The sequence below is a fragment of the Lasioglossum baleicum genome, chromosome 16 (assembly GCF_051020765.1).
Source record: "Lasioglossum baleicum chromosome 16, iyLasBale1, whole genome shotgun sequence".
NCBI lineage: Eukaryota > Metazoa > Arthropoda > Insecta > Hymenoptera > Halictidae > Lasioglossum > Lasioglossum baleicum.
In genome coordinates this window covers 7,238,480-7,262,355 of record NC_134944.1, presented here as the reverse complement: position 1 = coordinate 7,262,355, position 23,876 = coordinate 7,238,480, and the positions used below count along the sequence as shown (strand labels likewise).

At 38.0% G+C, this 23,876-nt stretch overlaps 5 protein-coding genes across 10 annotated transcripts; 2 read left to right on the top strand and 3 right to left on the bottom strand.

Moving 5' to 3' along the window:
- The first annotated feature begins 314 nt into the window (after positions 1-314).
- On the top strand, positions 315-2,734 carry Mtpbeta (mitochondrial trifunctional protein beta subunit). Its single transcript, XM_076441249.1, has 7 exons — positions 315-712; positions 928-1,093; positions 1,184-1,559; positions 1,632-1,806; positions 1,870-2,150; positions 2,224-2,529; positions 2,602-2,734. The coding sequence occupies exons 1-7, from the start codon at positions 658-660 to the stop codon at positions 2,644-2,646; spliced, it is 1,404 nt and encodes a 467-aa protein (XP_076297364.1). The 5' UTR covers positions 315-657; the 3' UTR covers positions 2,647-2,734.
- Positions 2,735-2,775: 41 nt separating this feature from the next.
- Ski6 (exosome complex component Ski6) lies at positions 2,776-4,321 on the bottom strand. Its single transcript, XM_076441257.1, has 4 exons — positions 4,183-4,321; positions 3,829-4,046; positions 3,453-3,755; positions 2,776-3,376 (listed from the first exon to the last, which is right to left on the bottom strand). Exons 2-4 carry the CDS (start codon positions 4,000-4,002, stop codon positions 3,032-3,034), a joined length of 822 nt encoding a protein of 273 aa, XP_076297372.1. The 5' UTR covers positions 4,003-4,046; positions 4,183-4,321; the 3' UTR covers positions 2,776-3,031.
- Positions 4,160-6,803, bottom strand: Mrps31 (mitochondrial ribosomal protein S31). Its single transcript, XM_076441240.1, has 7 exons — positions 6,480-6,803; positions 6,147-6,357; positions 6,011-6,071; positions 5,805-5,937; positions 4,833-5,735; positions 4,565-4,773; positions 4,160-4,491 (listed from the first exon to the last, which is right to left on the bottom strand). The coding sequence occupies exons 1-7, from the start codon at positions 6,503-6,505 to the stop codon at positions 4,220-4,222; spliced, it is 1,815 nt and encodes a 604-aa protein (XP_076297355.1). The 5' UTR covers positions 6,506-6,803; the 3' UTR covers positions 4,160-4,219.
- A 509-nt stretch (positions 6,804-7,312) lies between these two features.
- Positions 7,313-13,881, bottom strand: Wapl (cohesin release factor wings apart-like). The gene is made up of 11 exons (XM_076441223.1): positions 13,166-13,881; positions 10,629-12,343; positions 10,036-10,284; positions 9,679-9,927; positions 9,369-9,593; positions 9,073-9,295; positions 8,772-8,987; positions 8,503-8,685; positions 8,331-8,419; positions 8,143-8,244; positions 7,313-8,057 (listed from the first exon to the last, which is right to left on the bottom strand). Exons 1-11 carry the CDS (start codon positions 13,347-13,349, stop codon positions 7,908-7,910), a joined length of 3,585 nt encoding a protein of 1,194 aa, XP_076297338.1. The 5' UTR covers positions 13,350-13,881; the 3' UTR covers positions 7,313-7,907.
- A 563-nt stretch (positions 13,882-14,444) lies between these two features.
- Positions 14,445-23,601, top strand: LOC143217337 (ral GTPase-activating protein subunit beta). 6 transcript variants are annotated; one of them, XM_076441503.1, is made up of 24 exons: positions 14,445-14,783; positions 14,967-15,387; positions 15,530-15,556; positions 15,661-15,875; positions 15,958-16,141; positions 16,216-16,476; positions 16,708-16,899; positions 17,122-17,226; positions 17,300-17,440; positions 17,507-17,745; positions 17,819-18,049; positions 18,125-18,278; positions 18,348-18,455; positions 18,950-19,051; positions 19,300-19,440; positions 19,524-19,538; positions 19,611-19,771; positions 19,889-20,062; positions 20,200-20,609; positions 20,689-21,100; positions 21,166-21,478; positions 21,862-22,125; positions 22,192-22,441; positions 22,517-23,601. In XM_076441503.1, exons 2-24 carry the CDS (start codon positions 14,982-14,984, stop codon positions 22,641-22,643), a joined length of 4,632 nt encoding a protein of 1,543 aa, XP_076297618.1. In that variant the 5' UTR covers positions 14,445-14,783; positions 14,967-14,981; the 3' UTR covers positions 22,644-23,601. The 6 variants fall into 6 exon arrangements, with proteins under 6 accessions (XP_076297618.1, XP_076297615.1, XP_076297617.1 ...); XM_076441500.1 differs by having other exon boundaries at positions 14,445-14,882; XM_076441502.1 differs by lacking the exon at positions 15,530-15,556 and having other exon boundaries at positions 14,445-14,882.
- The last annotated feature ends 275 nt before the right edge of the window (positions 23,602-23,876 follow it).

Below are 23,876 nucleotides of genomic sequence, written 5' to 3'. Positions count from 1 at the left end.
GAATACAAGTACCCCCTCTCTGATGACCAGAGTAATATGTGACACGTTGCGCGTGCGCGATAGGGACTGCACGGTGGAATAGGATAGTGGAAGGGGATAGAGGTGGAGAGCCTGGAGGGGGAAAAGAGGTTGGTTTCAACCTCATTCTGGCATCACTGGGCAGTACTGACAGAGTGGGGCCACCCGGGCCACGTGCTTGCATGTGGCGCTGCAGTCGTGCAGTCTGCGCTTGCGCAGAGAAGTCCTAGTTCAACTATGTATAATAGGACCGTCACGTCAAGTGTTTTGTTTCCGTGAGTGCGTTAGTGTGCTGCGTAGATATTATAACTGTAACTTTTTTTTTCCAACATGAAAAATCTTTTCTATTTTGATCAGTTTATTCGGCACGTGCTCGGTGTTTCTTCGTAATATTATTTCACGAAATTCTTTTATTATAAAAACTCGTATATATTGAAAAGAAGAAAAACTTTCAGATTTACCGCCAACACTGTGAAACATTCGACAATCACTACTTACTTTCGGTCAAAGTACGTACTACGTAGTGTCAATTCTTCCGTGCCAGTGCCAGTTCCTGTTGCACCGAAAAGATAAACTGACGTATACAGCGGCTGCGTTGAATATAAGAAAAGATTGGTATATTTCAATTAATTAGCAAAGATGCTTTCGCTCGTGAAGAATAGTGTCGCGACGAAACAAGGATTCATTAAATATGGTACGATTAATTAATTCATAATTCAAATACATCGAACTCGATCTGTATAGGCGTGATATATGTAGTTCGATATTTTCAATAATACGGGTACAAAGTACAGTATCGAGATGCTTGATTATGTTACGTTTCTCCAAATATTTGAATGGATCAAGCAGTATTTCTTTTCCGTTTGGAGATGAAAAAGATATAATTACTTTTTTTATTCTATGCATTAGGAGCTGCCACAAATTATTGGAATGTAATTGTAAATAAATCGTACGCGACCAAAGACAATGCTGCCAAGAACATTGTGTACGTCGACGGTGTTAGAACACCGTTCTTGCAATCTGGAACAAGTTACAAAAACTTAACGCCGTATGATCTCGCAAGACATTCACTGGTGTAAGTTACATGTTACTAGACTGTGAATTTTATAGATTTATTTTCCATTAAAAACCCAGGATCTGCTTATTACATTTATTAATTTACCAGGGCCTTGCAGAACAAAATTAAGTTTCCTCAAGAAGTGGTAGAATACATAGTTTATGGTACTGTTATGCAAGAAGTAAAGACATCCAACATTGGTCGAGAAGCTGCTCTAGCAGCTGGTTATAGCGATCGTACTCCCGCACACACAGTAACAATGGCATGCATCAGTAGCAATCAAGCTCTTACAACTGGTATGGGTCTGATTGCTTGCGGTGTGTATGATGTGATTGTTGCTGGCGGAGTTGAATTTATGTCAGATATACCAATCAGACACAATCGACGTATGAGATCTTTGATGCTGCAAGCTAACAAAGCAAAGACCCTTGGACAAACATTGTCTCTGCTTGGTAGTATTAGGCCACAACACTTTGTGCCAGATGTGAGTCACCTCTTGACAAAATAAAATTCTAAAAAGTATCGATTGCACTGTATTATCTTGTTACGATTACAGTTACCTGCTGTGGCAGAATTTTCGAGCGGGGAAACAATGGGACACAGTGGCGATAGATTAGCTGCAGCATTTGGAGTATCGAGAAAGGAGCAGGACGAGTATGCTTTACGTTCGCATACTCTAGCCGCTAATGCACAAAGACAGGGATATCTTACAGACATAGCTCCTTACAAAGGTAGTAACGGTTTAGCAATAAATTATAAAGTTTGTTAATACTATACCTTATTATTTTCTGCAGTTCCAAATGTGGACAAAGTAGTCGACAAAGATAACGGAATTCGTGTCTCTACACCCGAACAGTTAGCCAAATTGAAACCAGCTTTTGTTAAACCATACGGTTCTGTGACTGCTGCTAATGCTTCCTTCTTATCCGACGGAGCTTCTGCAGCCTTGATTATGTCGGAACAAAGGGCTCTTCAGCTTGGCCTTACTCCGAAAGCGTACTTAAGAAATTTTACTTATGTTTCCCAAGATCCGGTCGATCAATTGCTATTGGGGCCAACTTATGCAGTACCAAAGGTTACAAATTTTCACTCTTTGTGCGCATTTGATATACACGGTATTCGACGTAAAATTATAAAATTTATCGCAGGTATTAGAGAAGGCTAAATTAAGCATGAAAGATATAGGAGTATGGGAAATACACGAGGCTTTCGCTGGACAAATTTTAGCGAATTTGAAAGCGTTGGATTCCGATTGGTTTGCACAGAACTATCTAGGAAGATCCACGAAAGTGGGAACTCCTGATCTTAGTAAATGGAACGCGTGGGGTGGATCTTTGTCGATCGGTCATCCGTTCGCAGCAACTGGAGTTCGATTAGCAACTCACACAGCTAATCGACTTATTAGAGAAGATCAACAGTTTGGATTGATCGCTGCTTGTGCGGCTGGCGGACAGGTAAATGAACTTTTATAATGATGTTTTCTGTCAACTAAATTTTTCTCTGTAACTATGTTTTGTACCCTGCAGGGAGTGGGAATGATTATGGAAAGGTATCCTGGTGCGAAAGTGTGAATCACGAGAAAGACTTGATCGATTTGTACAGAGTAAACGTAAAGTATACCACACTGAGGAGAATCTATATATATATGCATATATATTTTTTTTAGGAGAAACATAATTTTTTACAATACGCTTTTTATAAAATGTTTTATGAGAAAAGTTATTTAAATACATCGTTCGTAAAATTGTATTTTCGCAGGCAATTGTGTTTTATTACTAGATTGCGGATCTTTATGCATTTGTGAAGAAATTGGCTGGGTGAAATATAAAACGGTAAAAGATTAGATAAATTTAAGAATACTGTAATGTTGTTTTTAACGTAACAAAGTGATTAAGGGGTGAAATCAATTTTTGAACATTTTATTTTGCATGAAGATCCGCAGTCTATTTATTACTTTTAATCCGAAGTAACATGAAAGAGGGAAGGAAGAGATTGTTCTGTTAAATGGTGCCTTACAGCATTGTCTAAAATAGTTTTGATGTCCTGACAACCGCACAGGACACGTTTCTTTAAAGATTCGAAATTCGATAAATGTAAACGTTGACCTGCTCCTTGAGCTACCACTATGAAACCATCTTTGGATGTGCTATCGCTGTCCGGCAACGCGACAACAGACAGGGTAACACCGGGAGCACATTCTTCTACATAATTTGCATCTAATACTCCTGTTCCTAGAGTTTTATCTTCATCTTCTACGGTTGGTCTATTGATTAGAGTTACGGTGCAACCCACAGCATAATTCTATAAAATAAATAATCTAGCTTAGAGATTTATTGCGACAAACGCAATAGAAATTTTGTTCCATATCGTACGGTACCTTGATGGGAATTCCAGCGTCTATCAAAGCAAGCGTGGCTGCATTTACAGATGCACAGTATTCGCTTCCATCTACTTGCAACACCTCTACATAAATATCGATTTGCGAGCGTGGATATAGTTCCAAATGTATTATTGCTTCCATAGCATGTTTCAATTGGAGCGATCTTTCTTGCGACTTCCTATCGCCTCTTGGTCTTCGTTTACGTTCGCCAGAAGACAAACTAAACACTGCCATGCTATACTGACAGTTCACTATGCCTTTGGTAACATTGCTCGAAGATCTACCGGTAGAACCTCGTGGCTATATTTGTCAAATAATTCGTTAAACAACTAATCTCTTAAACAATACGTTCAAAGAAAATATGAATCATAACCTGATGAGGTCCGTACACCGTTGCAAGAACTTTGGTGTTACCCTGCTCGATGTATGCACTCCCATCAGCTTGTCCGAAAACTCCCATTTTCACGCGTATTTGTCGTAATTCCAAAGCACGTCTACCATCGGATCGCAATCCATTTTCATCCTCGATACTTTCTGCTTCGATCATCCTTTCTTTCAAAATTTACCTGCACGAGTTAACTGTACCGTAACCTAAAAATCATCAATTGAACAGACGAATGTAATGGAGACTATTTAAAAGGATTTAGGGCTGTTATGTACTTAGCTTCGAATTTCGAAATGGAATGAAAATGAATACACAGTAATATTGATTGTACAAGTTCCTTACTTTATTGCATTTTTATCAATACAAACAGAAAAGAAGATTACTGAGCCAGTTGAGCTTGTTTCTCTACATTTTGTTCTATCTCTGAGAGCCCTAGTTTCTTCAATAAATCATTCTTATCTGCGAAGAATTCTTTGTACCACATAATGGTGTCGTGTTTTTCTTGAACCGTCATGTATGGATTTTTTGAAAGTCCTACACACACTAATTCCATAAAATGCCGTAAGGGACCTTTAGTTGGACACCATCCTGCCAAGTGTCGATCCAAGAACACATGTTCCGAGAAATGTATGTTATGTTCCTCATCCATTCCTGCGTGATTGAAAAATAGATTTTTTCATAAAATATATTACGAGGAACAATAATAATATTTTTACAATAATACCTTGTTCATTGTCGATAGGGAAGTTCCACATTTTTCCTTCCTCAGTCCATTGAGCCATTTGTTGAAATGCATTCTCTGGATAATGTTTGGTAATCATTTTCATATATTTCTCCTCGCACGTGTTCCATGTATTGAGTTCAACAGTCTTTGAAGGTGATTGATCGACTTCACCAAAAATTTTAAAATACGTACTCATATCCTCTTGGTCCCTAAAGTTAATTCAATATTACGATTGTGAACAAATGTATTTATTTAGTGAAAATCGAACCTTTTTTCTTCTCCTACATCGTCGTCGAATAGAATCCAATGTAGAGGTGATACACCAGCTTCTCTTTTCATATAATCTCTTCTTGGCTTTCTAGTTTCAAATCTGGACCTTCTTGGTTTACCCTGATTTAACATCATTCTGCTTATAGACGGTTCTTGTGGTCTCATCGCTTGTCTCTCCCGTCTCTCTTGTCTCTCCGGTCTCTCTTGTCCCTCCGGTCTCTCTTGTCCCTCTTCTCTCTCTGGACTTTCTTGTCTTGATCTTCTTTGCCCATGGTAATCCTGTAACAATACCTTAATTACTGATGGCTGTTTCTCTTGCTTTTGATGTTCCTTTGATGACGGGGGTTGACTCTCTTCTTCTCGACTCTTCCTTAATAATTCTTCAATTAAGGATAACTGCTCAGATTTTTTTGGTAACGAGGCATTACTCGTATACTGTTGTTCTTGTAATTGTCGTATCACAGACGGCTCCGTAGGTCTCTGTTGTGGCACGGCTTTCCTCGTAGACGATTGTTCTTTTTTTTCGTTTAACAATTGTTTAATTATGGATGGCGTTGGAGGTTTCGTTTGTGTCGGACTCTGTCTCCGTGGTTCTTCAGTTACGGATGTTTCCCTTTGTAACAAGAGTTTACTTATAGATACTTCTGTCTTTTGTTCTTGTAATAATTGTTTAGATATGGATAACTTTTCAGGTTTCTTTTGTTCCCCATCCATTCTTAACAATCTCCTACTTATAGAGTCTTGCTCCTTTTTCATATCTGCTGTTCCACGTTTATTCGCGTAGCTTTTAAACTCTGAAATTCTACTCTTAGTTTCATTGCTCGCCCTGGTCTTCAATCTCTCACGTTTTAACATGTTGTTTTGTGCATCCTTTGATTTCAATTCTCTCGGTGATTCCCTGCTGTGAAATACATTACGCATACGTTATACTATAGAAATATTATTTTTTTTACATACACTATATACTTACATCGGCTTTGTAGATTTTGTAAGTTCCTTACTTTTGATAGCGGAAAGGCTAAATAGCAACGACGAAACGATTTTTTCTTTATCTCCTCCAACAGATGAAGTTAATACTTCAGCTGCTTTCATTATACGGTGTTCTAAAGTGAAACATTATTGTAGAGTAAATTTAACAATTAGTTTTATTAATTCCGAAGTAGATTAAACACATACCTAGCAGCTCTGTTTTATCCTTTTCGTTTATCTTGATATCCACCTGCTTCGAAGGTGTTTTCTTTAAAAGCAATAATAGAGTTACTGTACATTTTAATGGAAACTAAATTTCCACTGAAAAGAATGAAATACTTACTTGCACGTAATGATCTATTAATTCGTACAGATCCAAATCCTTCTTCTGTTCTAAATTACTATTGCTTTTAGCCATTTTCACAGTTTGTTTCGGGTGTCTGGAGTCTAAATCGCTATCAGAATCTGACGAGTCCGATGAAGACGAGCTCGAACTTAATCGAACCGTATTGTGTAAAATGCTTATCCATTTGTTGGGTATCGCAATTTGCGTTCTAGTACGTCCAAAAATTACTGATATTAAATAGTTGTCACGACGAGAATGTTAAGGTTAGCAGATATATTAACTATTACAAATAAGTTAGTAGACGTTAACATAATTTGCGTCGATGCTTACCTTGGAATATGTCGTACGGACAACATGGTTTTATGATTATTTATTACTGTTTCTACTGCCGGTGCTTACGATTGTGTAATGTTAGTGTGTCGATATTAAATCATTCGTTGAAGTATAAATACTACTCATACTGGTATCGAGTCAAGTATTGCGACAAAACGACATTAAATAGTTTTACCACGTATCATTTAACAATGTGTTTATTTCAATATTAGCTTTTCAGAATTCAGAATCGTATGCATTTATAAAAGCGTAAATACGAACAATTCAGGATTCAGAAGTATGATTGAGTATAGTATGATACAACTAACTATACCACTGGTTGAACATCCTTGAAGTTAGCAGTGAATGATAAGTCTCTCTCTAATCGAAAACATATTCTTTCGAAATATTCGATTCAAATTAATGAACGCGTGTAGACTTCTCCGCCTTTATTTATTTTGTATGAATTAATAGAAAGTGTGAAACGCGCGGGTGTACAGAGAATGAAACGTTGGTCCTCTAATGCACAACGTATCTGAACGTTTATTAAAAAAATGTTTTATTTTACAGATTCATAATATTCGAAGCTAGTTTATTGCATATACATAACAATATAATATAATATATATATACACATATATGTATATTGTATATATATATAAATATGTCTGATTTTCTCCCTTATTTTATCAGGCAAAACACGCGACTAAAGGTGTTTCGTAAAATGATGCGCCTGTTAATGGGATCCAATAACTCGGAAACTGTGAATTTAAGATACAATTATAATTTATAAATTTTCATTTACAAGGCTTATAGTATAATCTTTAATATTAAAATAAACTTACATATAATAATGCTATCTTGAAAATTTTAATCGGGTCACGATGAACCCCAACACCTCGCCAATCACATAATAAAGAGCTTACATGGTAGATTAAAAGTAACCGGTAGAGAATTTTGGGAAAATTTATGCGTTATCTTACAGCAAACAAACTTAAAATCCGACAAAATGCTTACACACACACTTTCTGTTCCCGTTGTTCACGTCGGACCGAAATCTTTCAGCAAAATAAAACAAATACGTAATCGATTTGCTAAAATCAGTTAATCGATAATAATACATACACGCCAGCCAAGAGCTTAAGTAAGCTGTATGCGTAATTACAAAGCGCGTCTCTTATAATATTAGTTTCTCTGCGCAATTAATTAACAACTTACACTTAATGTCTAATTGTGTTACTGGTACTAGGGGGGAAATAAGTCAATTTAATGAAAGGTACAGCAATAAATTACGTAAGTGAATAAATATATATCAAAATATATGGTCAATATGAAACAGGTCCATCCATACTGCGATAGAAATTCCCTTCGTTGGACACATAGAACTTTGGCTCTCTTTGCTTGCCAGGGTAATAAAAAACGTGACGTGGTTGTAAAAGATATCAATCAAGACGAAGATAAATCAAGCATTATGTTTGGATCTTCTAATGCTGGTAATGGTAATTCGTTTTTCTCTTCCTCGACTCTGGCATCCGACATCTTTAGGAACTTGATCACCTTTTCGGTAGCAGCAATTCCGCAACTACTTACTTCATTCTAGAAAAACAAGCAAATAAATTATATCCGTTCGACTTGATTACGAACGATATTCATTTAAAAAAAAAATAATTCGAGTAGTTACCGATGCCGTTAGATTCATGAAATTGAAAAATTTCTGAAGTACAGACACCATAGCGGTAAAATTATTATCTGGAAGTCTACTGCGTACCAACGATTCGTAATCCTAGAAGTAAACATTTTGTTATTAGTAAACATTCCTATTTATGTATACACGACGAATCGGTGTTGGCTCTTTTCAAAGTTACACACCTTATTATCCATTATTAAGTAACCAAGTAGGAGGACGACGTACGCCCCTATTAAAGTATGTTCCATATGACGTCCCGCTTTTTGTAATACTGGAAAGTAAAAGATATATTATACTCGATGCGCTGTACATTGCAGTAACTACAAAGTATCGTCCGGTAGCGTTTATACAAACATTTCGTAACAGTTTCTTCGATAAATTCCTCCTGAGATTTAGTTGTGGTTGACACAGTCTCAGTTTGCTCGCAATCTTTTTCTCCGTCCAAAATAGCATCTGTCTTTTGCTCTTCGGCGCGTGCTAATTCCTCTTGTTTGTAAAAAAGGTCGATCAAAGATTCTACTCCGCTTTCCTCAGATGCTGAACAAAGGAAATGAATTATCATATAATAATCACCATAGAAAAAAATACGCTGCGTGAATCCATTCGATTTATTAGATATTTACCGTCAAAAATATTTTCTGGAGACGGCGGAGCTCTCGACTCGATAAGAAGTTGTTTATTATCATCACATTGCTCTACTAAATTTATCAACATAATCAACGCCAACATCATCATATCGAAACGCTTCTCTTCGGGAAGTGACTCGGGAACGCGTAACAAAAGATACAAACTACAATCCAAAACACCAGTTTGTGATCCTACTGATTTGCTTCCGAAAGCTAAAAGACATGATAAATATTAGAAAATATATAAAGCTCTCTGAAGATTACAACATCGAAAGACTACGACAACGCGTGGACTTACATTGTCTATTGAATCGATGTGTAAGATTAATGAGAACCTTAATAATAGCAAACAGACATTCTCTAATAACAGCACCAGTAGAAGTTTTATCACTTGGATCTATGGTTGGATAAATAGGAATTTCTTGTCCGCAAAGATGGTACAAATTCGCTAATGTGCTGACTAAAACTCCATTCTCGTATTTCAATAAATATACTTGATTCTCCTCGTTCATGTGAGTAACCTGGAATAATCGAATACATTTAGAATAATTCTTGGCAGCAGAATCTGTCTGCACTGTTTCATTATTTACTCACATTTTCTAATACACGTAGACATCTATCAACTTTACGTAATTTGTCTAATAAAGGATCTGACCAACCGGATCTCGTAATATCCTGAGCATTAATATGACGGTGACAATCTCTGATTGTTTTAACAATGTGTTCTAATCCTCCCAATTCTCTAAGTTCCTCTTTAAACCATTCGCCAGCACGTTTCGATGTAAGACTGAGAAGTGTTTCCATAGCAAGTTGACCAACCTAATGAACAAATGAACAAATAAATAGATAATAATGGTTCTATCGTCAGTTTCGTATCGTAAATCACAAAGAAAAATATACTTACGGTTATATTATCAAGATTTAAATGTTTCGCGTGTCCTTGAGCTTGAATATCAGCACACAATTGGCGCACTTTCTCTCTATTTTTTAATAATTCTGCCCCGCTAAGGCCACAATCATCGAGTGCATCTTTGTGACTGGCATCGGATTCTAACAAACTTAACATTAATTCCAAGCAATCTCGATCTAAATCCATAGCTAAACGGTCTTGACTTAATACAAACATTACTGTTGCTGTACACAAAGCAAGGCTCTGAAGAAAAGAAATATATAATAATATTCCTTGGACTTTTCGGACTTGAGAATTTTATATTTATAACATATACAAGCGCATTTCATGGAACTGAATTTATATACATACCTGATCCTTGGTCGCGTCGTGAAGCGCTTTGAAGAACTTGGCAACAGTTCCATGAGCACGTACGTGCATCCGAAACGCAGGTGCCATGCACTTGCTCGCTAATCGTATAGCTGAAAGACAACGAGTAGCATTCGGATTGTTCTCCCTTAAAGTGTCTAATATATATTCAACATCGTCATTAAACTCTTGAAACTCTCCGCTTTCTTGAATTTGATGTGCTTTCTTCACATTCTTTACTACAGTGTAGAACTGAAAAATAAATCTTACATTAACATTTTCTTTTGGCGCAGCTGTCATCTTGTTCATCGATACTGTACAGGGTTACTTTTTATACACCATAAAAAGGTAATGGTCATCCGTCAAATTTTGCAAAAACTTCAACAGCTTATATCTTAATAAGTATTTGTTTACGACATATGTTTCCTTCCAAACTTTTTCTCTTCTCGATGTGTGGAAGGTGTTGACGTAAATACAAACTTTAACAACAATTTTGCGGCGAGTTCTTTTACAAATTCACCCCTAGGCCGGATGACCATTAATTTTTATATACCCTGTACAATCGAAAGCATTATGCTCATCAAATATATACGTACACCCTTGACTTTTTTGCCACAACGCACGCTGGTTATAGCATCGGATTCATCCTCAAAGCCCGCAACAGCTTCAGGATACGTAACAACTCTGGTCAGTTGCGGAGTATCGAATTCTTCCTCGAATTCTACAGGCCCTGCGTTGCTATGGGATCCTGAAGCAGTTGTTGGCGTATTGCTACCAGCAGTAGCAGTATCTGTGGCGTTCGATTCTTTGTCGCTATCGCACCATTTATGTTTGTACAGCGCCCTTCTCTTATTTCCGTTTGTTGCGCCCGTAGAGCGACTTTTGAAAATACTACCCTTTTTGGTAGCAGGTTTTTGAACAGTCACGGACGGTGCATTCTGGGGCTGAGTCTCCGCCACCGTGCTCGTTACAAGCAAAGCTGCGTCGCTCTCCGCATTACCGCTAACACCTTCGCTGTCGTCGCTACCAGAAAACCAATCTTGATCGACTAAAGTTTTAGCTGTCGCTGTGTCGTTATCAGTGACACGGGGCGGCTGTTCGGTTTCCACGTCGTGATCCGGTTCGGGTTCGGGTTCAGGTTCAGGTTCTGGTTGTGGTTCTGACTCTAGCTCGTGTTCCTGTTCCGGTTCTGGTGTCTGAACCGTTTCAGAATCTTGCGAAGCAGGTTCTGGCTGTGGAGCAGGCTCCGAGATCACCTCGTTCGTCGGGATATCTATTGAACAGTGTTGAACCTCGTCCGGAACTGTTCCGGCGGCTTCCTCGGTTTCTGGCGCGTTTATTATCATTGGTCTCGTCTGCATAGGATCAGAATCGCTCGACAGTATGTCGATCAATTCTTGGGTTGTGGTTGGCAGTGGTTGATCACGCCCAATCAATGGTTCAATCGCTGGCTTACAGGAATACGTTGAACCGCAATCAGTCTTAACGATATCGTAATGAGATATTAAAGTGTTGTTCGAATCGGTGACCGATTTTCTAAGGGTTAAAGAAAGACCAGAACTATGCGAATTCGGTGTTACCGGTGCGGCGGACATGACCGGGGATGGTGTTAAGTCTAAATGTAGATTTTTCGCTCGACTACGAGTAGTTCTTCTCATCTCGGAATTTTCTAAAGGTATCGAGACCGTTGAGACAACAGGTTGATGGGAACGGACCGTTTTAGGGTCAGATTTTGTCACTTCCGTGGCAATGCTCTTACGTTCGACGTCTGCTTTCGTCGGACTCATAAGCGGCGTTGAAATTCTGTATGTCTCGGGCTCAGGCTCCGGAGCAGCCTGAACGTTCGCACACACTAGTCGTGCTGTGCCTTTGCATATTCTCAATACGATTGGTGGTTTACCTTCCTCTCTGTTCGGAGTTACGTCGTTATTGGTTGCATCTACAGTTTCCGCAACCACCTTCTTAGCCGTGGCGTTCGACACTTTCGTCAAAGATTGTTTCGGTGGCGGTGGCGGCGCCGGCGGCTGCGGCTGCGGAGCGGATTTCTGCGGGCGAGTTCGTCCGTAATGTGAATCAGGTACTTGTTTGTATATTGCCACATCCTGGCGAGATTCTTCCGTCGGAGGTGGAACATTTCTACTCTTAAAAAACTTCTTAGGTTTAACGGCCGGCGGTGCTACGTCCGGTTTATTGTCTGGATCAGTTTCGAACGAAAATGGATCTTTCCCGGAATTAACGCGGGCATTCTGGTTCCCATAATCAAGCTTTATTCTCTTCGCGCCGAACGTGTTGTGAATATCATCTCTTCTTCCTACGAACAAACGAACGCTCATAATATTTGTGGAAAACATCGGAGGATGCCTTTCCTTATGTAGATATATCAGGGTGTTCGGCAACAATTTTACTATTCTTGATCTTCATCTTATAGGACACTAAAGGATTGCCTCTTAAATTTTCTCCAATCTGTTGCCGAACATCCTGTATAAACATTATATAAGAAATAAATTCTACAAATTCGCATGAATATCTGTATTAATTGGATGTTGAAGGCACCAGACTTAATTGTTAATCGATATATATGTATATATGCGATATACAGACTGCAGATTTTTATGCAAAATAATTTCTTATTATTTCCTTTCTGAAGATGCGATGAAAGTATTAAGAGCATTTTAAGTATTCTTAGTTATCTTAATTTAGACTAACATCGTTAAAATAGAAGTCTTTGATCTTGCACTCAAATGAAGAACAGCAATGGTTGGTCTTGGTTCAAAGTGTTAAGATATTCAATAGTTTGGAAACAATGCATAAAATCTATAGTCTAACAGTACATATATGTAGATTGCAGATCTTTATGCATTTATGGCTTCTGAAAATGTTCAAAAAAGGCTCGAATATAAAATTCGAAAGAATTTTGTATAATTTTGATTTGTTTTAGATCTACGAAGGGTGTTCCCATTAGAAATAGGATTTGATTTCATTCCACTTTCTTAAAATTGATGTCTGCAAAAGACACATTAGAAAATGCATGAACATCCGCAGTCTACGTATATGTATACATATATTATGTGCGTGTCTACGATATACAACGTAATGATACATGCAACAGCGATTGATAATGGGAAAAGCATACCATTGATATTTGTGCTTCTGATAGATGTGAAAGATGTAATACCCCATTTTCCAACAGTGCCTGCTGATTTAGCAGCGGAAGGTCGATTGCTGTTCTCCCTAAAAAGCTTATCGAATTGAATGCTTCCAGGCGTCACGCTGGTGACCTTACGGCTGTAAGATTTTGTATAACTACGGGACGTCATGTTGTATTCCTCGGTGTCTCGGAAATGTTCGACATCTCAATAGACACAGGTAAGTATATCCATCTTCATGATCTCCAAATGTTATCAGGCATGTATGGTAAATAACCATTGACCGTTCTCGCACGGTTTTGGTGAAACGTTGCGAAAGAAAAATGAAGCTTCAACGCATCGGAGCCTCGTTCGTCGTGATTAATTGTAAATTCGTGAGGAAAAAAATCAAGAGCCAATATCTTCGGAACATATGAAAGAAACAAACGCCATGTTTCATTCGCTATTTATCCCGATGCACAAATTTACGAAAGTATAACTCTCAAATTCGATTTCGATTCGGAAACATTGTCGTTACGCTCATTATTCTTAGTCTCGTATTCACACTTGTTCCTTCTGTATGCAAGATTTTTATATATCTGCATAAGTACAACTAAAAATATTAGTCATAACATGATCTTGAGCCATCTGTCGATGTTTTTCGTTTCAAGATTTAGATACATACCATACACAAAAAAACGAGCAATACAATACACAGGATTGTATGTAATATGTGCTTGTCGTCCTATCCAGTAGGTAGAGCCAACAAGCACAGTTTCCTACCTTACCGGTAGACAATCATCCAATCAAAATCTATTTTATACAACGAATAAATCACTTATCTTTCCGCTTGATTTCTGATTTGCGAATCTCCATTGTGTATTCGCGAGCGTTTCATATATTCAATATACGTCTATATAGATATAATTCATTTCTAATGCTTTCTGTTACATCAAGTTTCCTCGCTTTATAAGCTATTCTCTCTGCTCTAAAATTTACAGTCATTTTTTGCTTTTACTATTATCTGCTATTATCTTTTATTATTATAAGAAATTATTATTATTATTATTATATAGATGTATTATTTTTTTCCTTGATGATTTTAAAATCTATTAATTAATAGAGGAGAAATCATATATTGACATTGATTGACATCTTCACTTTTGAAAATTTTCCAACAATTCTGAATTTCATAAAGATCCGCAGTCTAGTAATAAAACCATTTACTATATATCACTATATATATATTACTATATACATATATATATATATATAGGGATATGTTCATAGGGAGAAATAAAGCACCGTTCCTAATTTATCGTAATTTATCAATCTTTATCAATCTTTATCAAATACGAATGTATTGGACTTGATTGGACTGTATCTACATGACCAACAGAAATCGTGGCCCTCGTGTTTGCTATATATGTACTGCTATATACATGGCGGTGCGTCTACCTGTCAAATAATATACATCCAAATGTCAAAGTTTATAATATGTACATGGATTTGATAATATCAACAATTTGAAGAACTATGTATGATTTTGCACTAGATCGTGCGCTTTTTACACATATCATATAAAATGAACATCTCTCTATCGTAATTAAGGTTAAAAAGATACATGTGAGATTTTACTTTCTCTTTATTAGTTCTTAATTATAGGACGTCGAAAGCGTATAGTAATCTATGAATTTAGGCGTATTTAATAGAGTTAATCTTAAGGTAATTTTTCGTTCCATATTATTTGTTTTCTTTTTTCCAATCGTTTTATAATATTATAATATTACCGTCTTGCGCATATTTTAGGACTCCCAAGGAGGAATGTATTCCGAATGGGCTTCTCTAAGCATTTTAGTTCAACAAGGTTCGGAAGAGAGTCAAAGCGTCCTAGAAAAATTCTCTCCTGGAGCAGGAAAAGAAGTAGCTTTGTCAATTGTGCGTCAACTAGCAGCCAACCTTGGTATAACCCAAGCAGCCGAACCTAGTCCGTTGTGTTCTGACAAAGAAGTTCAATGGTGTATGGAAGTAATATGTTTTGGATTGTCCTTACCCCTGGCTGAACACGACACAGTAAGGGACTGTGTTAATGTGTATTGCGAATGGCTATCTGCATTGTACTCTACACCAAAGATTTGTGTACCTGCACCGATCATAGATGATCCGAATTTCTACGCCAGGAAAATAATAAGCCATTTCCATAATTTATTTGTGCCACGAAAAGGAGAAGGTAAAAACAACAGCTTTGCATTTCTTTTCTCTTCTTCTGTACGTAATGTTGAATCAAAAGCCATTGGCGCTAGCAAGAAATATTTATCAAATTACGAAGTATCAACCATCTAACAATCTGCAATGATCTTCTTTTTTCATAGTCTGGCCATTTTTATATCAGGATCTAGGTAATTTCTATTTAAGAGAATCATTTCTTACCTAATCTATGAACATTTCTATATATTTGTCATAACATAGGTTGCATCTGTGAAATGTTCGATATTATTTATAGGAACCGATACGATTAATAGACAGGCTGTTTTGTGTCACAGAGTACTTAGAACACTGCAACAGATTGCAAGAGGTCCTGCAAATTTAGAAAGAGAAACTTGGGAAAGCCTACTATTATTTCTTATTGGAATTAACGATGCACTTTTAGCTCCTCCTGCGACTCGGGAAGATGCTGGAGAACAGTTATGCGAAAGAGTTCTAGGCGTACTTTTAGAGGTATATAATGCTATATACATATATAATACATTGATGAAAAAATCTTTTTTTGAGCATATTCTTACATAAAAAATTGTTTTAGGTGTGGCTAGTGGCGTGCGAACGTAATTTCCCTTCACCACCGTTATGGCGTACTCTACGCGAGTCCTGTCTTCGATGGAGGCACAGATTAGCGTTGGTAGAACAATGGAATCGCGTCTGTCTTGCTCTCACTGCAAGACTATTGCAAATTATGTATGGTCCAATGTTCCCAGAACTAAAAATAAGTTAGTCAATCTGTTATTAGTAATCGTAATGTTGATATTAATAATTTCTAACATATATAATGAGACACGTTTAGGCGAAGAAGACTCTCAGCTTGTACCGCCTACGATGTCGGATGAAGCGGTCGCCCAAGCATGGTACCGACTTTTAAGAACTATAGGAGATCCGGTCGATTTATGCAGACCGGCCGTTGTTTCGCAAACTCAAGCATTTTTACAGTACGCCATCGCCAGCCCGAATGTTATAGATCCTTGTCAGCATCCTTGCTTGCAAAGTTTACCGCAAATATTTCTGAAAGCCATAAAAGGTATAGCGGGTCAAGTTGACGCGTTTCTTGGTAAGTACATATGCCGTCGATTGAATTCTGTATAATATTGTAGTGCACAGAGACACGCGATCAGCGTTTACATGAATTATAAGAATAATTTGTATATCTCTCTCTTGATTCCACTATAAAAAAAAACTAGAAAATAGTTTTCTTGATCTGCTCCGATTTTCAAAAGTAGCACATTTACTTCTACAGCTTACTATCTCTGGTGATGGTTGCACGCAGTCATAAATGTTTTAGGAGTTTCACAGGCATGTTGCTGGGAGGAGTGTTGTGTATCCTCTATGGCGTCTGGATCTGCCAGTATTGGCAGCGGGGGTATGGGGTGGGACAAATCGAGTGGCAAAGACCTGACACAACCTTCTCCTACACCTCCAACACAGCGCAGACTAGCCAAAAGTTTCAGTGTTACACCTTCTGCCGTTACTAAGGGTATTCAGCACTTCTCTTCCGATCTTCTCTGATAGCATCTGCTTGACATGCAGTAACGTTGTACATTAATTGTACATATATGTATACATATTTAAACAATTATTTCTAAAACCTTCTTATAAAGCAATTCTTCTCTTGGCAAAGCATTAAAATCTTAAGAAGATAATTTAGCCATTGTTTTACCATTTTTACCATTTTTACCATTGTTCTTTCCGATTGTAGGAATCCCAAAAGCCTCTTTAATCGGTTTAACGACGAGTCGTGTTTCGAGCACACCGTCCACGTTGATATCCAATTCTGGACCTTCCTCTGCTTCGAGTACAACTTGTAAGATCTCGCAAATATTAGTTCTATAAAATACCGGAACCTATTATAATATGATTCATTGTTTTACTTTTAGCTATGACTTCCTTGGTCCAAGATATCAGGCCTCCTTTGGCTCCAGGGCGTCCAAAGTGTAACAGTATACTCCATCTTTTTGGGGAATGGTTGTTCGAGGCTGCATTTATAGGCACTGACGGATGGTCGCAAAATTTACCACGTAAATATCGTCTAGCCAAATGTGTTGAATAGATGAAAAATAAGTCGTACATTTATTACCTTACAGAACCATCGGGAGCGACGAAACGACCGTCTTCTGTGTTGGTCGAAGGTCCCAGTTCGTTGCAAGAACCAATTAACGATGTCCCACCAACGCTCTGCATAGATCGTTACGAATCTGGGAGAGCAGAAGCTCTGGGTGCATTGTGTAGGATATTTTGTGCTAAAAAGACTGGCGAGGAAATTTTACCCGTTTATTTAGCTAGATTTTATCAAGCGATGCAGCACGGTCTCAAAGTTGACGAAGTAATCTTCTATACTTTTAGAACATGGTTCCTATAAAAATGTACGTGATATTAACTCGGCTTTTTATTCGCAGTCTCGGGAATGCGGCGAAACGTTAGCGAGCATTCTCTTAAATTCTGCGGACTTGTTCCGTTTAGATTTAAACGGAGTACAGGTGTTGGTGCCTGCAGTGATATCGGCATTGGAGACTGTTCTTCCGGAAAAAGATTTGAAGTTAAAGTCAAACATAGTTTCGAAACCAGATCTACGTAGAGCCTCCATACATTTATTAATATCGATGCTGGCGCTACCCCTTCACTTCCAAGTAATTAGTACATGTATATATTTATATTGTGTTATGTATCTATGTAACAATTATTTACAACTATTATCCTTGTAGAATTTGACTATCAAAGAGTTGCCGATCACCTCGAATCCAATAATTTCGGACAAGAGTCACGTTACATTCGCACAATTAAAATCAAGACTTATGAATTTACTTATAAACGCGTTACAAGTTGAAACGGATCCTCAGAATACTCATATGTTATTAGGTGAGTTGGAAACTCGATTTATTGGAGCATTCGCAATTTCAATTGTTAATTCTCCTTTTTTTTTCTTAGGGGCTCTATTATTAAGCGTACAAGATTCTGCGGCAGCAGAAGAAGTAGAACAAGTTACTCAGCCGGACACAGTCGCACACGATTCCACTGTGAATTTGTTATCATCAGGTTCGTTTTCTTTTCCAATCCAAAGAATATTAGCTTGTGTACATATATTAGATTGTCCCGTAAGCAGTGTCGTATATAAATGTTTATATTTTCTCTAAGTCATACACTTAGCGTTAAAAAGCGCCACGACTTATGGGATGACCTAACATATACAAATATTGAATGCACCATTTTTTCAATCTTCCGAGATTAATTATCATTTGTATTCGAATTCGAGAAGTAATTGTAAGCAGCATAATTCCAATAATAGTTGACGACGAAGTTAATGTTCTGTTGTTCGATATGGCAGCTCATTAACATCTACTGATCGCTTGCAAACGAAAGTCTAGAAACTTATGCGATGTAAGATCATGATGCTTTATTTTAGTTTTTGAATCGTACTCTCGGTTTGCTTTTACGCGTGCGCTTGTGTGATATGTCATTCGTTTTTATTATTATGAGTTGTGTTTTGTTGTGCATTCGCCATTGTGTACCGTCTCATCATCGCTTGATAGTCACCAGCGATTCAGCCAGTCAAATAAGTATATCCAGTGATCAACGATCGCTCGGCGAGGCCTCTGATATTGCGACTCTTCAAGAGGAGTGTATTGCATTCGGTAAATACAAGTACATTAATATCTATGGTAGTTCAGCAGTCTGTTACTGTGCTCATACGAGACATCGTTAAACATCATCTTATTTTACTCATTCCTGTATTTCTCTGTTACACATTCAAGCTTCTTTCGACAGTTCTGTATACAGGCTTGCATTTTGAGAGAGACTTTTTTCAAATACATCTAAATACACAAAGATACCTTGGAAAATGGTATAGTTGTGATTAAAAGCGTGAGGTGTGTTATTGCAGATTCGGCTCACGCGCTATCCGTGCGCGCGACATACTTGGTTTGCCACCGACTCATATCGTCATGGAAAACGGATCTAAACATTTCGTTGGCAGCTCTCGAAATACTGTCTGGATTGGCAAGAACGCGCATACGTGAAACAGGTGAGACAGTTTGTTCAGACAATTTTACGAATTTGCAAAACCTTTTAACTCGTAATAGTTGAAATACTCTGTATTACATGCAGCGAGGAAGTTAACAGGTTATATCGCATTTCATCGTGTGAATATATACACATTGAAACGGCATTGTTAAATTGTACAAAATTTTACAGACGCATTGGAGTGCAAGCGTGCTGTGAAATGGCTCTGCGATTACATCGCGTATCAATGTTGGCGGCCTCCTCCAGCTCATTCGAAGGACCTTCATTCGTCCATTGTTGCTGCTTTCAGTTGTTTAACTATTTGGTTAACGGCCCACTCACAATTATTACAAGTTAGTACTTAAAAGCGCACAGAAAAGAATGATTAAGCACAGAGATGCGCATTCTGAAAATTAAATGAAACGCTTAACGAGATTGACGAGGTACTTAACCGAAAAATATATTTTTAGGATAAAGATTGCTTAACAACAGTTTTGGAGGTAGTCGAGCTTGGCGTATCAGGGACGAAAAGCGTGGGGAAGCCTGGTGAACCTATCAAAATGAAAGACGAAAAGGAATTGAAACCGGCCTCCATGCGTGTCAGGGATGCAGCGGATGCACTGCTCACTGTTATTCTCGAACAAGTATGGCGAAGCTTATCGATCACTAGAGGTGTACAGGAACATATTCGAGAAGTCGTGAATTTCTTCCGCACACCTTTATAAATTACATTAAAACACAGCACAGTAAAAATGTATTCGATGCGTAATCGTGATTACAGGTTGGCTATTTCCCAAGCGCGTGTGGAGCACAGTCGCTGTCATCTTTATTGGACGAGGTGTCGCTTCTTCGGCATTGCAACAGCTGGACAGGTGGTCGTGTACCTCGTCAAGCCGCTGTCGAAAGATTTCGATACTTCGTTGCCGAGAACGCTACTATACTAGCTTTATTGGAAGAACCCCTTGGAAATGATCAGGATCCGCAACCCACTGTCACAGTGTTGATACGTGGACCATTCGGTAGACACGCGTGGACAATGCAGCTTCGACATTTGCCAAGACACAGATCAAGTATGAGAAGTATAACCACGAATCCTGGCCGACCATTGCCACTAGCAGAAGCTGCGCCAAGGACCGATTACAAGCCTAAATTCTTTCCTGACAATGTCGACCGAATTCCTCACTGTAAAGTGTACGTTACAATGTTTCTCTATCTAATAGTCGATTCTAAAGGTCGGTGTCGATTAAGTTCGTTAAATTCTTTTTCTCAGGGATGAATCGATACCGAGTCTCGAAGCGGTGATGAACAACAACAATTTGGTGAGAAACGAACACCAAACGTTGTCCCAGTTGTTGGAACGTCAGATGAACATCGAATCGAAGTATTGCGATGGAAATGAGAAAACGCCCGACGAGAAAACGGAGGAGTGCGTGCCGCCGCAGATCTGCCATGAGTTCCAAACAGCGCGTCTCTTTTTAAGTCATTTCGGTTTCTTGAGCATGGAGCCTAAAGAGGACGACGAGTCGAGGAACAGCGGTCTAATCGCGTTGGATCCGACCATTCCAGGATTTTGCCCTGATTTGGAAACCTTGGACAACATTAGCCCGAGAATGTGCGACACAGTGTACATTTTCTACGTTAAAGCGGGTCAGAAAACCACGGCAGAGATATTGTCGAACGTGGTACGAATTATTCTTATTTCAATCACACTGATTCGACAAGCTTTAACTTTCTGCGTTCTGCGTAGCTGCACGAGACGAACGTGTCGCCAAATTTCTTGGAATTTTTAAATTCCCTCGGATGGCCAGTGTCGGTGTCGGCGCACGCTGGTTGGACCGGTCACGTTTCCACGTCGTGGAGAATGACTCCGCAATTAAACGTACCGCAACCAGCCCATAGTGATCACGGCGGCGCTCTGTACAATGGCGATACCCACGTGCTTTATTGGGCAGACGTCAGTTCAGAAATTGCATTTGTTGTGCCAACTCAATCGAATAACACGTTGAGTTCCGACTCGTTGGAGGAAGCGAGTTATTCTAGCGATATCAGTGCCAATCAAGGTATTAATCATGCTATCCGTGAAAAAAGATGCGTCCAATGAAGGTCGAAGATTTTGAAGCGTCGAAGCTTTGAATTTCGAAGCTTCGGTTTCAGAAACTTCGAAGGTGATGAGAATCGAAGTTTCCAAGTTTCGAATTAAAGCTATTTTATATTTTTTATATTCTGTGAAAATTCTGTCAAACTTTTATTTACATTTTTATCTGTCAAAAATGGGATGGCATAACATGAAACTCGTAAGTTACAACTTCATACGATTTGAAGACTTCGAAACTTTGTACACTTCGAAGTTCCTTTCGTTCCAACGAATCCTTCGAATTTTCGAAGAGTCGAAGCTTCGGGAAAGTAACAGCCCTATTTCGTACTACACGCGTAACAATTGCAGTCTGGTTCGAGAAAAGTATCAACGATAGTAGCAGCTGCCGAAGCTATGGGACAGGACAGGGTAATATGCAAAATTCGCGAGCAATGTCGTTGGATCTAGAAAAGCAGCCCCCAAGCTTAACAGGATCTAGTCCTTCTAGTTCTTCCAGCGCGGATCCAGTTAAACCGAGGAGAACCACGAAACAACTTCTACCTGTGCAAAGCGACATCAAAATCATGGTTGTTTGGCTGGAGAGTTTAGAGGACTATGCCCAATTTCCAATTGGTACGTCGATCTTTAAATTGTGTTGTAATTGAAAGGAAAATTACACACACATGGTACTTTTTACAGTTGATCTTCTCTCGTGTACTTACACCGGTCTCGAACAGACCAGAATCATACAACCACCGGACGTACAAGTGATTTTTCTTCAAGCTCTCAGTAGCGGATTAATGAGAGTTAGATTGCAAGGTCCAGCTTCTAGAATTAATTTGGCTACCCCGTTAATTGATGGGATGGTCGTGTCCAGAAGGGTACTAGGCACGCTCGTTAGGCAAACGGCGTTAAATATGGGACGCAGAAAAAGGCTCGATAACGATAGGTATGCACAGACCGATATAATCTTTTTTTTATCAAAGAATTGATTAACATGTTCGACGTTTGTGATATGTTACAGTTATCATCCGCCACATGTACGCAGACGCTTAAAGATCCAAGAGATGGTACAAAAGTACAGAAAAAATTTAACCGATCCAGAATTATTAACACTATTATTTAGCAGCACTCAAACTTATCAAGTCTAACAGAATCAATGCACGTTCGATGAAATTTCAATGAGATCGTATATGAATGTATATACGGTTTAATACACGTATATACATTGATATACAGTAGCGGACAAAAGTTTAAGACCGCTCTAAAGAAGACGGTAACTTTTTTAATATTGTACTACACGATTTGAACTTTTTTGGGAAGCTAGAGCAATTAGTTTACTAAAGGGTGTGAAAAGAAATTTTTTAAAAAATTGTAATTGATCGGAATTGTTGAAAAAATACTAAAAGTTGAATTTTTTACTTTTTTATGTGGGCCTATATTGAAAATTTAAAAAATACGTTTTTCCCGATTTATTGCCGAAAATCTTGAAAATCTGCAATTTTTACCATCTTTAAACGTTTGTAGCTCATTGCGACGTCGACCGAATTTGACGAAATTTTCAGAATATGTTTAATTGACACAGATCTACAAAACGTATCTTTTAAATTTTCAATATAGGCCCTCATAAAAAAGTTAAAAATTCAACTTTTAGTATTTTTTCAACAATTCCGATCAATTGCAATTTTTGAAAAAATTTCTTTTCACATCCTTTAGTAAACTAATTGCTCTAGCTTCCCAAAAAAGTTCAAATCGTATAGTATACAATATTAAAAAAGTTATCGTCTTCTTTAGAGCGGTCTTAAACTTTTATCCGTTACTGTACATATATAACATAGAATTCTATTTAGGAAATAATTATCAGCACAATATTAAATTTAACATTTCCACAAAGAGAACATCAATAATTCTAACGAAAAAAAATCTATAGAATTTAATTACTTTTTTAACAAAGGATATTAGGAATAGCGAGGAACTATTATGTTATACAATCAATAACAGCTTTAAAGATGATTCTATTGTAATAGAACATATATTATTACATATTTAAATATGTATATACCAACTACGTGTATACCCATCATAAATATACAATAGCTTTTATTTATATTTGGAAGAATTATTTTGAACCGTAGGGTGTACATAGAATGCGTACACAATGTCGGGTATGCGTGTCTAAATAAATGCATACCTGTAAAAAATTCGACTACAGGTGGGAGAAAATTTAAAGGGTGGTTCTCCATGACAGTAGAAGACGAAAATGAAAATAAAAAAATTGCGACTTTGGCTTCATTCTTTAGTTATTAACAATTAAAAATCCGCCTGAAATGCGGCAACCCGACCGACAGAGGTGTACGACGTTGCGTACGTCGTAGAGACGCGCG

Excerpts from the sequence above, each read along its gene's own strand:
- LOC143217337 (XM_076441500.1), top strand. The coding sequence starts at position 14,847 with ATGAATTTAGGCGTATTTAATAGAGTTAATCTTAAG. Across the intron at positions 15,876-15,957 it reads TTCTAGGCGTACTTTTAGAG|GTGTGGCTAGTGGCGTGCGA; the intron begins GTATATAATGCT and ends AAATTGTTTTAG. Across the intron at positions 16,477-16,707 it reads TCAAGTTGACGCGTTTCTTG|GAGTTTCACAGGCATGTTGC; the intron begins GTAAGTACATAT and ends TAAATGTTTTAG.
- Mtpbeta (XM_076441249.1), top strand. The coding sequence starts at position 658 with ATGCTTTCGCTCGTGAAGAATAGTGTCGCGACGAAACAAGGATTCATT. Across the intron at positions 2,151-2,223 it reads CAACTTATGCAGTACCAAAG|GTATTAGAGAAGGCTAAATT; the intron begins GTTACAAATTTT and ends AATTTATCGCAG. Across the intron at positions 2,530-2,601 it reads CTTGTGCGGCTGGCGGACAG|GGAGTGGGAATGATTATGGA; the intron begins GTAAATGAACTT and ends TGTACCCTGCAG.
- Wapl (XM_076441223.1), bottom strand. The coding sequence starts at position 13,349 with ATGACGTCCCGTAGTTATACAAAATCTTACAGCCGTAAGGTCACCAGC. Across the intron at positions 9,928-10,035 it reads ACGACGCGACCAAGGATCAG|AGCCTTGCTTTGTGTACAGC; the intron begins GTATGTATATAA and ends TCTTTTCTTCAG. Across the intron at positions 8,686-8,771 it reads TCCAGAAAATATTTTTGACG|CATCTGAGGAAAGCGGAGTA; the intron begins GTAAATATCTAA and ends TCCTTTGTTCAG.
- Mrps31 (XM_076441240.1), bottom strand. The coding sequence starts at position 6,505 with ATGTTGTCCGTACGACATATTCCAAG. Across the intron at positions 6,358-6,479 it reads TCCGTACGACATATTCCAAG|AACGCAAATTGCGATACCCA; the intron begins GTAAGCATCGAC and ends TGGACGTACTAG. Across the intron at positions 4,492-4,564 it reads CCCTATCGACAATGAACAAG|GAATGGATGAGGAACATAAC; the intron begins GTATTATTGTAA and ends TCAATCACGCAG.
- Ski6 (XM_076441257.1), bottom strand. The coding sequence starts at position 4,002 with ATGATCGAAGCAGAAAGTATCGAGGATGAAAATGGATTGCGATCCGAT. Across the intron at positions 3,756-3,828 it reads CGGTGTACGGACCTCATCAG|CCACGAGGTTCTACCGGTAG; the intron begins GTTATGATTCAT and ends TGACAAATATAG. Across the intron at positions 3,377-3,452 it reads ACGCTGGAATTCCCATCAAG|AATTATGCTGTGGGTTGCAC; the intron begins GTACCGTACGAT and ends TTTATTTTATAG.